Source organism: Xiphophorus maculatus, chromosome 18, assembly GCF_002775205.1.
Source record: "Xiphophorus maculatus strain JP 163 A chromosome 18, X_maculatus-5.0-male, whole genome shotgun sequence".
Classification (NCBI taxonomy): Eukaryota; Metazoa; Chordata; class Actinopteri; order Cyprinodontiformes; family Poeciliidae; genus Xiphophorus; species Xiphophorus maculatus.
In genome coordinates this window covers 1,687,439-1,701,074 of record NC_036460.1, presented here as the reverse complement: position 1 = coordinate 1,701,074, position 13,636 = coordinate 1,687,439, and the positions used below count along the sequence as shown (strand labels likewise).

The window sequence follows — 13,636 nt, the reverse complement described above, 5'->3', positions numbered from 1 at the left end:
TCTAAATGAATAACATTTTGAAAATATGACATTGAAAATGAACCTGAATTAAATGTTTATTCTGTTCAGCTTTAAGGCTCAGATTCCAGGTGACTTTTCCCTCCAGGAAGTCAGAATCACCATAAATAATCAAAATTATTGCCGTTAAGTTTGTTCCTGCTGGTCAGTTCAACGTGTCTTTATCAAATTTTATTCTCACAATTCTCAGCTGCAGCTTTAGACATCAGAATCAGCAGCCGTTTCATTTTAAAAGCTCAACATGCCGACTTCACTGGTGAGAAAAATAAATATGTTTTCTTTCAGTAAAGTTCATCTTTTTTACCCCAAAACTATATATATATGAAATCTGGTTGCTCTGAGATGATACATTAAATCTTCATAAGCTTCACTGAGCTTGCAGCGCCCCCCAGAGGTTTACAGGCAGAAAACAAAGAATCACTTAAAACTCAGAAAGCCTTTAAACGTCACGTTTATTTTCCTTACAAAGCTGCAAATTCCAACTGAAAAACAACAAAACATAAAACATTTAGAATAAAATAAAGGTTCAGTTCGGAGGCGAAAATGTTCTCCACCTGCTCAGGTGTGTAGCCCCGCCCACCGGTGCATGCCTCAATGTGACTGGCTCTTCTGACCAGGAGATTAAACGTGTCACTTTACGGAAACGCATCTTAAACTAAAATTAAACTGTTGTTGTTGTGATTTTATTTACTCTAACAGGAAACTACAGATGAGCTGCTCCAGTCTGAAGAACCAGAACAGGAAGTTCAGGCTGCGAGGAGGAAGATGAACTCCTCCTCTGCTTCAGTCTTCCTTCCTCCTGGTTTGTTGGTTTCAGTTTGACTCCAGGGTTCAGATTCTGCCTGAACCTGCAGGTCGGCTTCATCGGGTCAGAGGAAGCTGACGATCAAACTGAATCTGATTTGGAGACCAAACTGAAACCAGCAGAGCGTCGGCGCCAGCCCGGATCGCACGGCTCCTCCTCATTTCGTCTTCTTCTCCGTGGCCAGCGTGTCATGCAGCTTGGAGACGTAGGCCTCAAAATGGTCCATCACCAGAGTCCCCGACTCGTCGAAGAACGTCGACACGGACCTGGTGAACTCGGCGTCACGCGAGTTCCTGGTCTTCCCGTCGGTGAAGAAGACGCGGAGCGAGTACTGGTCATCGAACCTGGAAGAGTCGGGGAAAAAAGGAGTCAAACTGAGTCTGAAGAAACGGAAACACTTCACATCCGTTTTCTATTTAGTTCCTGGTTTCTCAGTCGCTGGAAGAAAACAAGCTTCTTTTGCCACCTGATGGTCCTATTGGCCCGGTTCTACTGGAACCAGAACCTCATCATCTGCTCCACCTCCAGCTCGTTCTCTTTCTCTCTGCTCTGAGTCAAGCCAACCTGTTCCCCTCCTGGCCTGTGGGGGCGCTGCACCAAGAACCACTGAAGGAAACGACACAAAAACCTCTGAAGACACTGAGAGCAACTTCCTTCTTCACCAGATGGAAACAAGATGGAGGCGTCAGATTTTAGTGTTGGAGGATTTCTCTTTAGTCTTTGGCTGAAGACCAGGAGACATTTCTGCTGATGGCTAACAGGTCTGTTTTGGTGGCATTTACCCAGAATGCCTTGCACTGTAGTCCACTTCCTGTTTTTGCAGCGGTCTCTGGTCCGCTTGGCGTTCACATATGCATTCAAACCGAAACAGAGTTCACTTCAACCGAAACCAGCCCGAGGTATGGCAGACCAGAATTAGCTAAGCATTCGCACGTCACAAACCGAACTGGACTTTCTAGACAAATGAACCGGAGTCGGATTAAAGTGGACTGGAGTCGGATTAAAGCGGACTGGAGTCGGATTAAAGCGGACCAACCAGGGCTGGTGGGAATGAACCCAATGTGTGATTTGTTGTGCAGCAGGTTCTGGTCTAAAGAGCGCATCGTGTCTGTTTGGTAGTTTTCTATTGGCTGTTTAACGTCTTGTATTTAATGCAGCGCAGCGTGTTGTGTAGTTTGCAGCGTAATGTGCTGTGTTGGTGCTGCTATCGGACCGTTTGAGGGAGGACGACAGCTGCCAGACGTGGTCCGGATCCATCCCGGCCGGGTCTTTCTGCATGGCCATCAGGAAAATGTTCTTCTCCTTGTAGGACGTGTAGAGAGTCAGGATGCCCATCATGATGAAGTACGTGATGAAGGCGAGTTAGGGAACGCTCACCGTTTATCACCATGTTTTAAACTTTACATTTAACCTGCTGTGGGGTTGTGGTAAAACCCGGACCGGAGCAGGAGAAGGATATGAGATGACGCAGCAGGCCAGGACTGGTCTGGACTCGGGGAACGGGTACAGGTAGTCCCAGACCAGCGCCAGCATGGCAAACAGACAGGAGATGGTGCAGATCAGCAGACGGCCGTCCACCAGCTGGAAGTTCTCCACGTAACCGTACTTCTCCAGCAGCACCTGCAGGGGGCGCCGCAGCCAACGCACAAAGAAAGAAAACGGGGATGATGGTTAGAAAATCATTTTTCTATAAAAATAAACATTCATTAGCAGCAGCTTTCTAGCTAATCAGCAAATAAGGTGAAGGTTGCCACGACAACAGGACCAAACCTTTTTCGCTGCATCGTCCAGAGAGTTCTTCACCGCGGCTCCGTCCCACTTATCGATCTTCACCGGCTTCTCGTCGATCCGCCACTGAAACGACAAACGACCTGGTCAGGATCCCAACCATCCAGACGGGATCCTGACGGTCCAATCAGGACGCAGATGCACCGCCGAAACATCCAACCCGCCGTCCATCAGGACTCTGGCTCTAACCCCAGAGTCCTGATGGACGCCTCAGGTCAGAGCCTGCAGCAGAACCTCGGTGAGTTTGCTGCCTGCGGGCCTGTGTGGAGTTTCAGAAACCAGCCTGCATGTATCATTTCCTGTTTCCTGAACACAGCTTAGTCATCAGATCTTGTTCATTATGAAATTAGTTCAAAGCAGAAACTCTGAGGTTAACGACGTGTCTCTGATCTCAGCACTGAAACATGATTCTGCCAATCAAACATCTTATTTTATATGTTCACTCGCCTCAGGTGATCATTGTGATAGAACCAGAATTCATAATTCATTTTATTTATTTTGGATATTTAAAATGTCTTCCAGTTTAGTGTTTATTGATCTTTGAGAATGTGTTCTTGGATTATTATATTAGTTAAAAATTGTTTCAAAACAACAATATTATTGTTTATCCCAGTAACTTCTGGGATAAATTGTCGTGACAGATCTATTTGAAGCAGATTGGTTTGTTGACTTGGTTCCAACCTGGGCTTCAGGTTGGAGTTGGAGTAAATGCAGTTACTGTAGGCAGTTCAGTGATGAAATTTTTTAAAATTAAAAAAGAAAGAAAGAAAAAAAATCACACTTAAAGTAACAAATTCAAGAGCAGCATTTGTGTTTGTGGCACACAGTCAGTTACCTAAAACAGAAATAATAAATAGTTCTGATCTTCACTTTAATCATTATCACGTTAGTAGCACAAAATATTATAATAAAACTGAAGTAAATATCGCCTGGCTTTAACCACTTCTAACCAGAATCCTTTCAAAAGGAATGGTTTCCCTGAAAAACTACATATCGTTTAATATTCTCATTTTATGTTCTGTGTATGGGTCAATCAATCTGTTGTTGCCATTTTTGCATTGCAATAGCATTTATAAAATACCTTGTTTCAATGTTCAATATTCTTTGTAGCTGATGTTTAACAGGTAATCTAGAGAAACAACCTTTGGATTAAAAAAAAAGCTGTTCAAATCAATTAACTGACTGATTTACTCTTTACTAAGATTTATTTTAAAAAGTTATTTTATTTAAAAAAAATAAATTAAAGTTACAAATTAAAGTTTTTTTAAAAATATGTACTTTTTACTCTTTAAGTTTTGCATAATTGACATCTAGTCAATGAATTGCATCTCACTAAGTATTTTGACTAATCAGAGGCCGTCATATTTTTTAAACGAAACGACAGATAAATTTGATCCTTTTAGGACTCCATATAACTTGATGAAAAACTGATGCCACCACGCTGCAAAGGCCTGTTTTCTTAAACTTCGAAACCGATCAATTCCACTGATTGTACCTTTGGTGATGGTTATTGTCTCTTTGTATATTTGGCTCCCCGTTTCAAAATAAAATAAAATTAGTGATTTTTTGAATGAAGTCCGGCGCAGCGGTTCGTAACAGCTGCACACACAAAGAATTTCAGTGTAACTTGATTGATCTTCGATGCAGGAAGAGAACTGGAAGGTTTTCTACATTTAGCTGCGTCATTTCATAAGTCTACAGATAGTTTAATTTCATTTAAAAAAACATTTAGATTCAGCTCACCGGAAACCCAACATTAAAACTGTTATTCTGAGTAACACCTGAACCCTGAGACCGGACTATTTGAACTATAGCAGAGAATAAATCCATCAGCTCTCACCCAAAAGCAGAATAAAACAAAAAACGTTACAACTTTAAATCCTTACTTTCTCCAACAGCCCGCTCTTCCCGTTCCGAGCCGCCATCTTTACCCTTCCAAATAAGGAAGTCGTGAGCTGGACCAACCTGATTGGCTCAGAATGCTCAACATTCAAGTCCCGTTAGTGCGTCTACGTAGCGAGCGTAGCTGCGTCATCACGTAAGTTGGACAACCAATGAATCAAACCAGAAAATAAAAGTCCATTTGTTACGTTTACCCGCTTATCGTCGCGGAGGACAAAATTCTTGGCAGTTTAAATATTGCTTAAAAAGTAAGTATTAATTGCTAATAATTGATCGGTGCTGATAACATTTTCGGTTTCTTTGTAAATTATAATAAACGTTAAGTAGTTTTGAATTTGAATGTTGGGAGATAAGTGTTTTATAGGAGGCATCCGACAGACTGACAGTAAAGTTTTATCTTAAATGTAAAAAGAAACGAACAAAAAAATCTCTAAAAATATATTTCTAATTTTTTAAATTTTACAAATGCTTCCAGAAATGAATAGTCATTTTTTGTTATGTTAGGGAAAAAACAAAAAACACTGAAATAGAAAAAAGCCCAGCAAAAAATAAATAAATTGGAAAACCCATGTAAAAACAAAGGAAATTTAAAATTAAAGTTAAATACATTTTAAAAAACAACATTTAGAATTTTTGCTGACTCATTAAAAAACAATATGTACACGACAGATTCCTGTTTTAGGAGGTTTATTTCATTCCTGCAGTTTCTTCTTCTGCTGTTTACATGATGTACAGAGAGGAGCTCGATGGCCAGGATGCAGCTAATTTAACGCAGCTCGTTTTTTTAATCCGTTGCAGTTAATCATGAGTTTCATTGAGTATTAGAGAAGCACCGATTCTCCAGCAGGTCCGTGAGGTCCGGGCTGCACCGCGTTCATCACAGAACCGTTACCGGGTTTGGGTTTGGAGCCCAAACAGGAAGCTCTTTCAGCAACGTTCTGATTGGTTGAGGGGAATACGGCGTTCAGGACTGAACTGGTGCGTCTCCAGAACCGATCAGCTGATTATCAGGAATCAATTGTTGCAGTTTGATTGAATAAAAACAGTGTGTTGATGATCAGAACCGGAATAAAGAACCAGAACCTGCTGTGGTTCTGTCCAGGTTTTGGTTCTCTGCTGGTGTTTGGAAGAAACGTTCTGCCTGGAAAAACTTTCCTTTGGTCTCTTTGCATATCTGAGCAGCCGGAGCCCGACTCCTCACAGCTTCTTGCTGATTGGCCGGGACGTCCTGAGGCCCCGCCTCCTGCGGTTCTGGGTGGACCTCCAGGAGCGCAGGAAGTAGCGGTCGGGGCTGGCCCTGCGGACCTCCAGGTCGAACTGTCTCTGCAGTTTGAGGGCGAGCGCTCGGTCCTGCCGCTCCTGCTGGACGGAACACGGCGCCTCCTGCTGGCCGCCGGGCCGGCTCCTCTTCGGCGCCGGGTCCAGAACCGGGTCCAGAGCCGGATCCAGGTGTTTGGTCTTCTGGTTCCTCTTCTTGCCCCTCCTTGAGGTAGACTGGTTGCAGATGGCGTCCCACTCCTTTCTTGGACTCAACGAGTCCTTTGGCACAAGTTTTCCGGGTCGGAACCCGGAGTTGTTGCACGGAGAGAACGAGTGTTTCCGTCCGAACGGCGCCGGGCCGCCGCCGTGTTCCGGTGCGGCACCGGGCGACTCCAAGTCCGAACAGCCTCTGAGGGCGGCGCCGTAGCGAACGGCGGGGACGCGGATCTTCACCGACTGTTTTTGGAAGCCGTCAATGTCCGGCGGCTCGAACAGCAGCCGCCTCCTGTTGGCCAGCGCCACGGCGCCGCGGTGCTGCAGCGCCTTGGAGGCTCCGCCCCCTTCGGGCTCAGGGGCTGGGCTTGTGAGCGTGGCCCTGGAGCTGACCTTCAGCCCCTGCCGGTCCAGCTCAATCTGCCGCCACTTCTGCAGGACGGCCGGGCTCGCCTCGTAGCTGGTGGCCTTCTGCAGGCTGCGGCTCAGGTTGCGCGGCGTCGCCTTGACGACGGTAGGCTCCAGCAGGCGGCCGTCGGGCAGCCGCTTGGGCGGCGTGCACGGCGAGCAGACGATGGGCTTAAAGTGGTTGAGCTCCTCTGAGATGCTGTCGTTGCTCTCGGGGCTGATGGAGCGCTCGGCGCGGGTCGGCGGCGGCGGCAGACCCAGAGGCGCCGATGATGTCAGCACCGCCCTCCAGGTGAGCCTGCGGTCCGGCGCCGTGATGGGCGCCGAGATGGAGCGGCTGTTCTCTGACGACAGCAGGATGCCGGCTGCGGAGCTGTGGCTGATGCCCACCTGCAGGACGGTGACGGACAACGTTACTGCAGGTTTCACCAACGCAAAGTTTAGACTTTTTTTAACGAATCTGACATCATGACAGGATGTGCAAAAAAACATGAAGGAGGAAACTTTTTGCTGCTCTTGGCAGCAGCTTTGTGTTGCTCACATAATAAAAATGGGATATGGCTCTCTAGCTACCTAGTGACTAGCTACTTAGCTAGCTAAAGAGCCGTATGCTAGCTGCTAATGGCTTGCTTGTGTTCCTGGTAGCCTTGAGTCAGAGCGCAGTGAGTGAAGATGTCTGTGTGAGACTCAAACTTTTGCCTATAACCTAAACTATATAGAAAATGTGAGATTAAATAATCCCACAACAAAAAGGCCAATTTAGGGCCAACTGGCGTTTTTTGATGAGTTTAAGACATTTTAAGACAAAGATTTACAAGAGAAATGGAACAAAACTGTGGCATTTCACAATAAGTCGTATTTAAAGCCAACTTACATTTTTTATGAGACTTTAAAGATTTGCTGACATTCTGACAGAGACGGGTCAGAACCCATCCGTAGGTCCGTCATGATAACAAACATGGACTGATTTACTGTCCGGCGGTTCTGATCCGACCCACCTGCTCCATGACGGCCGCTGGCGGGACGATCGTCTTCATCTTCCCTCCCCGGTCCTCCATGGGGTCGGTGCAGCTCCGACTCCTCCGGGAACCACTGAGGAGCAAACAGGAGGTCAAAGGTCGGACTCCAGGCACGCCGACGTGTCAGGCCGCTCCGCTCACCTGCTGACGGCTGAGGAGTTCTTGGTTTTCCTGATGAAGGCGGAGATGTTCCGGATCCTCCTGCTGATGGGCTCCTCGTTCTCAGAGTCGGACAGAACCCCCTGAGGAGAGCGGCGGGTTGAGGAACAGAACAGGAAGGATGGACGGGTTCTGGATCCGTTGGACTCACCGGCTCCACGGCGCGTCTAACTGACCCGGATTCATCCTTCCCCATCAGGCAGCTCCACCTCCGGATCTCCTCCCGGTCGTCGGACGCCAGCAGCTGAACAGGAAGAGGCGGGACAGATTCCTGACCATATTCGGGAGGCAGAGACTTCCTGAAAGCTCCCAGACTCACCTTGAACTTCGCAGCCGGAGCCGCAGGAGCGTCCGCAGACTTCGGCAGGGTCGGACAGACGAAGACGCCTGGGAGGAAAACAGAAACAGAGACGCTGTTCCTGAACATGATCCAACCAGGCCTACGTAGCCGTCAGAACCAGAGATCCAACAAGATTCTTTCTCCCTCCTCACTAAATTTAAAGGGGCGGTGACATGGAAAATCAACGCTTTGAGCTTTATGTTCTAAACTTATTCCCTCATCATAAACATGACTGGAGTGTTGCCTTGATTCCTTCCTGCTTTTTATGCTGGTAAATGTTGTTAAAGGGTTAAAAGAGGAGCCATGTTGTGATAACTTCCTGAAGGCGGAGCTTCAGAAAGAGCAGAAGCTTCTTAAAGAAACAGAGGCCCAATTTTAAGGCGTTAAATTACAAAGTTTGAAATATATAGCATTATAACAATGTTACAATTTAAGATAACATAGTACTTGATTACTATAAAATGACTCTGTGCCTGGAAAATGTTTTATTTAAAGGTCCAGTGTTATGTACCATTTTATAGCATAATCGAATAACTGTTGTTAACTTCATTTGTTATAAAAATGCTCTATGTATATCAAATACGATGTAAAAACGTTTTTACTTTGTAATGTAAAGCCTTGAAATTGGATCACTATCTCTAAAGACTCCTGCTCTTTCTGAAACTCCACCTCCAGGAAGTCATCACAACAAGGATCCTCTGTGTTGTAAAAACCTTTATGGTTTTACCAGGGTTTCATTGAGCAGGAGCTCCAGTTCCAGCAGCTGTTTGCTAATTACTGCTGGCTAGTCTGAAGGATCTGCGCAGGAAAATCAGGAGGGAGGGCTGGACCATGAGGAAGCTTGGAAACTGCAGCTCTGAGGAGGAGCTGCGCCTCGAAGGCGGGGCTAGGTCCACCCAGCAGAATGGTTGCCCTGGAGATTAAAGGATTTCTCAAACATGCATGAAAGAATCAAAGCAACACTCCAGGTTTGTTTATGATGTGGGAGTAACATTCTAACACGATGTAACGCTCAAAAAGTTTTGCCCCTTTAAAATCCGCAATCGGACAGAAAACTGTAATCGGTGCACCTTTAAATTAAACGTTTTATCACAGACACCTCTCATTAATTCCAGATTCATTTGCATCTAATGACATTATAATGTATTAATAATATATTATTAATGTATCATTCGTGAAGCATAAGAAAAATACAGCACAAGAAAAACTGAATCTTGTCATCACAGCTGTTAAACTACAACCCCTGGCAAAAAGTATGGAATCACCAGTCTTGGATGAGCACTCATTCAGACATTTCATGCTGTAAAACAAACTCAGATCAAAAACATGATACAATATTAAGGTCGTTCCAAAGTGCAACTTGTTGGCCTTCAGGAACACTCAAAGAAATGAAGAGAAAACATTGTGGAAGTCAGTGAATGATACTTTAATTGACCAAACACAGGGAAATAAATATGGAATCACTCAATTCTGAGGAAAAAAGTGTGGAATCACTCAAATTGGAGGTAGAAAAAAAAGGACACACCCAGTCTATTTCCTTTCCCTAAATGGACACCTGCCCCAGATTAGATGTGCCCGTTAGTGTGCAGTTCAAAACACCTGCAGTCATGACACCTTGGAGGGCTGCTGGACGAAGTGGAGTGGTGAGAACCATGGCTCCAACAAGAGAAATGTCCCTTGAAACAAAAGAGAGGATTGTGAAACTTCTTGAGGAAGGTAACCCTTCACGCATGGTTGCTAAAGATGTGGGCTGTTCAGTCAGCTGTATCCAAGATATGGACCAAATACAAACAGCATGGAATGGTTGTTAAAGCCAAGCGTACTGGTAGACCAAGAAAGACATCAAAGCGTCAAGACAAACAACTTAAGGCCATTTGTCTTGAAAACCGAAAAAGTACAACTAAACAGATGAAGCATAAATGGGAGGAAGTTGGAGTCAATGTATGTGACCGAACCGTAAGAAATCGCCTAAAGGAGATGGGATTTCAATACAGGAAAGCTAAACGAAAACCAGCATTGACACCTAAACATAAAAGAACGAGACTCCAATGGGCTAAGGAGAGGCAATCATGGACTGTGGATGACTGGATGAAAGTTGTCTTCAGTGATGAGTCAAGAATCTGCATTGGACAAGGTGATGATGCTGGAACTTTTGTTTGGTGCCGTTCCAGTGAGATTTATGAAGAGGCCTGCCTGAAGAAAACAACCAAATTTCCACAGTCCTTGATGATATGGGGCTGCATGTCAGGCAAAGGCACTGGGGAGATGACTGTGGTTAATTCTTCTATCAATGCACAAGTTTACATTGACATTTTGGACAGTTTTCTCATCCCTTCAATTGAACAGATGTTTGGTGATGATGAAATAATTTTCCAAGATGACAATGCATCGTGCCATCGGGCAAAAACAGTGAAGGCATTCCTTGAAGAAAGACACATTCAGTCGATGTCATGGCCTGCAAATAGTCCAGATCTCAACCCAATTGAAAACCTGTGGTGGAGATTGAAAAAAATGGTCCACAAGAAGGGTCCAACCAGCAAAGCTGATCTGGCAACTGCTATCAAAGAGAGTTGGCACCAAATTGATGCAGAATACTGTTTGTCACTCATCAAGTCCATGCCTCACAGACTGAAAGCTGTTATAAAAGCCAAAGGTGGTGCAACTAAATACTAGTGATGTATTTTGAATGGTCTTTTGTTTATGCGTTTTTCATGATTCCATACTTTTTTCCTCAGAATTGAGTGATTCCATATTTATTTCCCTGTGTTTGGTCAATTAAAGTATCATTCACTGACTTCCACAATAGTTTCTCTTCATTTCTTTGAGTGTTCCTGAAGGCCAACGAGTTGCACTTTGGAACGACCTTAATATTGTATCATGTTTTTGATCTGAGTTTGTTTTACAGCATGAAATGTCTGAATGAGTGCTCATCCAAGACTGGTGATTCCATACTTTTTGCCAGGGGTTGTAAAAGCTAATTATTAATTATTTAAATTAGGTAACATTTTCCTTATTCTGAGATATTTAAAGATTTAGCTCCTGTTTCCAGGTCTTACCACCTCCAGTAACTGGGACCAGAACTCCCAGTGGCTTCCACCACAAACCTCAAAAAGTCCCAACAGGGTAATTCAAAATGAACCGAGCAGTACACAGTACTATAGTACTACTACCAGGTCTGTATGACTGAGCTCCTCCTCTGGCTGTACATGTCTGGACAAGTCCTATGATGCAAACTACACAGACTGACCAGAACCGGCCAATAAACCAGAAAATATGACCAGAAATATCCATTAAACTCAGCAGAAATTGTTGAATAAACCAGAAAACCCGATAAAAAAAAAGCCTGAAACTGATCAGAGAGCAGCAGCTCCTCACAGGACCTGACTTTTATTGATTTATCTGGGACTGATTGGCGATTATCAGATTCACACGAACCGTCCCGATCCCCATACGACCGTAGTCCGAACGGACCCGGACCGCTCCGCAGCGGGACAGAACCCGGTCCACAGCTGCTCTTTTCACTGTAAATTCCTGTTGTTTATTAAACTTAACTTCATTAAAGTTCATATAAATCAGTTTATTCCCGGTTCTTTTTCCAGCAGCTTTTTAGAGGACCGAACCCCGGTGCCGGACGGATTCAGCGTCCTGTGAGCTGCTCTGTCCCCGCTAAACACACTCACCTCTGAGGCTCTCGCTGTCCCTCTTTCCCGCTCTGCTGCTGCCTCTCTCGGGGTCACTTCTTCTCCGGAATCGCTGCTCTCTGCTCGGGACTCTCCGGGCCACGCACCGGGAACAGGCCGTCCCGGACCCAGACCGGCTCTCTGAGCAAGCTGAGCACTTCTCCGGCGGGCCGGACCCGGAGCGGCACCGGGCGGCTCCTGCCGTGCCGGGCCGCGACCGGGACGTGTCTGCGGCGGTACCGGCCTGACTGGATCGCTGTTCGGCGAACCCTGCGGTCGCCATCTTGTCTCTCAGGTCCGCTCCGAAAACAAACCCCGCCCCCTGCCGAAAACAGCGCGAGCGTGAGCTGGACGCGCGTGCAGCCCGCCAACCGAGGAGCCGGGACACAGCGGCGCGAGCCTACTGTGGCGGGAGTCAGAATTTTCAAAATAAAACCACAAATTCCCAACATAATATGATAAGAACATAATCAGAGCAGAAATTATCCCAAAATTGTACAAAAATGTATACATTCTGGATTTAAGTAAAGAAAAAAATTAAAACCTTTGCATGTGCCACCCAAAACTCCTCAAGTGGCAAAGTTGTAGCTTCGCCTGGTTAAATTGCTGCCTTTTACTATCTAATCATGAATCGGTTAATTAAAATAATAATAATTAATAACAATAATACTAGCCAGTTTCTGCAACCGAGGATCGGACCGCCAGGGTCCCCTCCCTCTGCTGCCACCCATCCCACACTGCACCCGACCCCTTTGGCCCCTCCCACGGGTGGTGGGCCCATGGGAGGGGGAGATCGACAGGCGGATTGGCGCAGCGTCTGCTGTCAAGCGGGCGCTGTACCGGTCCGTCGTGGTGAAGAGAGAGCTGAGCCAAAAAGCGAAGCTCTCGATTTACCGGTCGATCTACGTTCCCACCCTCATCTATGGTCATGAGCTTTGGGTCATGACCGAAAGAACGAGATCGCGGATACAAGCGGCCGAAATGGGTTTTCTCCGTAGGGTGGCTGGGCTCTCCCTTAGAGATAGGGTGAGAAGCTCAGTCATCCGGGAGGGACTCAGAGTAGAGCCGCTGCTCCTTCACATCGAGAGGAGCCAGTTGAGGTGGCTCGGGCATCTGGTCAGGATGCCTCCTGGACGCCTCCCTGGTGAGGTGTTCCGGGCACGTCCCACCGGGAGGAGGCCCCGGGGAAGACCCAGGACACGCTGGAGGGACTATGTCTCTCGGCTGGCCTGGGAACGCCTCGGGATTCCCCCGGAGGAGCTAGAAGAAGTGGCTGGGGAGAGGGAAGTCTGGGCCTCCCTTCTGAAGCTGCTACCCCCGCGACCCGACCTCGGATAAGCGGAAGAAGATGGATGGATGGATGGATGGATAATACTAGTCACCAAATCAGTCCTACACTCATTTTAACATATTGATGTTAGAAGTATATTTTAGCTGCATTGTTACAAATGATCCGGTGTACGCTAAAGGAATGCTATGTTTCTGCATTTTAGGCAATTGTTATAAAACACTGAACCATTTTCTTATTAAAAAGGAATGTAATTAATTCTTTATTGCATATTGAATTGAATGACAGTACACTCGGCCTATGTCTATATTTTATTGTATTTCTGATATTGTATAAAAGGCTTATGTGGCTAAATGAAAAATCTGCAGAATGTGCATATTCATTTTATTTTAATAGTCGTAATAATCAATTACTAATTCAATCAGTAGTTGCTGCCCGGTGGATTTAACAAATCCATTGGCTGAAACTGAATTATCGGGTGTTTCACTAAAGCAGAGAAACAATACGGTGGTGTCATTTTTCAAGAGGTGTAAATGTCTCTAATATCAGTAAATATTGGTTATTGGTTTGTTTTTTTATATCGGTGTGTTCCTGAATTAAACCATAGTGCTCGAGAGCCGTTCCTGTTCCTGAGGATTTCTCTTAGAATTGCTCTTTTATGTTTTTGATTCATATAAAGCCACATGTAAACGTTCCGGAGAGCTCAATCTATAATTCAAAATTAAACAGCTTTATTATGAAGGGCTGGATGTGTTT

At 45.6% G+C, this 13,636-nt stretch overlaps 2 protein-coding genes across 3 annotated transcripts; both read right to left on the bottom strand.

Moving 5' to 3' along the window:
- Positions 1 to 451: 451 nt before the first annotated feature.
- On the bottom strand, positions 452 to 4,573 carry spcs2 (signal peptidase complex subunit 2). Its single transcript, XM_005808235.3, has 5 exons — positions 4,498 to 4,573; positions 2,594 to 2,677; positions 2,283 to 2,443; positions 2,037 to 2,171; positions 452 to 1,167 (listed from the first exon to the last, which is right to left on the bottom strand). The coding sequence occupies exons 1-5, from the start codon at positions 4,534 to 4,536 to the stop codon at positions 981 to 983; spliced, it is 606 nt and encodes a 201-aa protein (XP_005808292.1). The 5' UTR covers positions 4,537 to 4,573; the 3' UTR covers positions 452 to 980.
- Positions 4,574 to 5,183: 610 nt separating this feature from the next.
- On the bottom strand, positions 5,184 to 11,961 carry rnf169 (ring finger protein 169). 2 transcript variants are annotated; one of them, XM_023350758.1, is made up of 6 exons: positions 11,593 to 11,958; positions 7,892 to 7,959; positions 7,724 to 7,816; positions 7,555 to 7,655; positions 7,393 to 7,486; positions 5,184 to 6,784 (listed from the first exon to the last, which is right to left on the bottom strand). In XM_023350758.1, the coding sequence occupies exons 1-6, from the start codon at positions 11,873 to 11,875 to the stop codon at positions 5,711 to 5,713; spliced, it is 1,713 nt and encodes a 570-aa protein (XP_023206526.1). In that variant the 5' UTR covers positions 11,876 to 11,958; the 3' UTR covers positions 5,184 to 5,710. The 2 variants fall into 2 exon arrangements, with proteins under 2 accessions (XP_023206526.1, XP_023206525.1); XM_023350757.1 differs by having other exon boundaries at positions 7,724 to 7,959; positions 11,593 to 11,961.
- Positions 11,962 to 13,636: the final 1,675 nt, after the last annotated feature.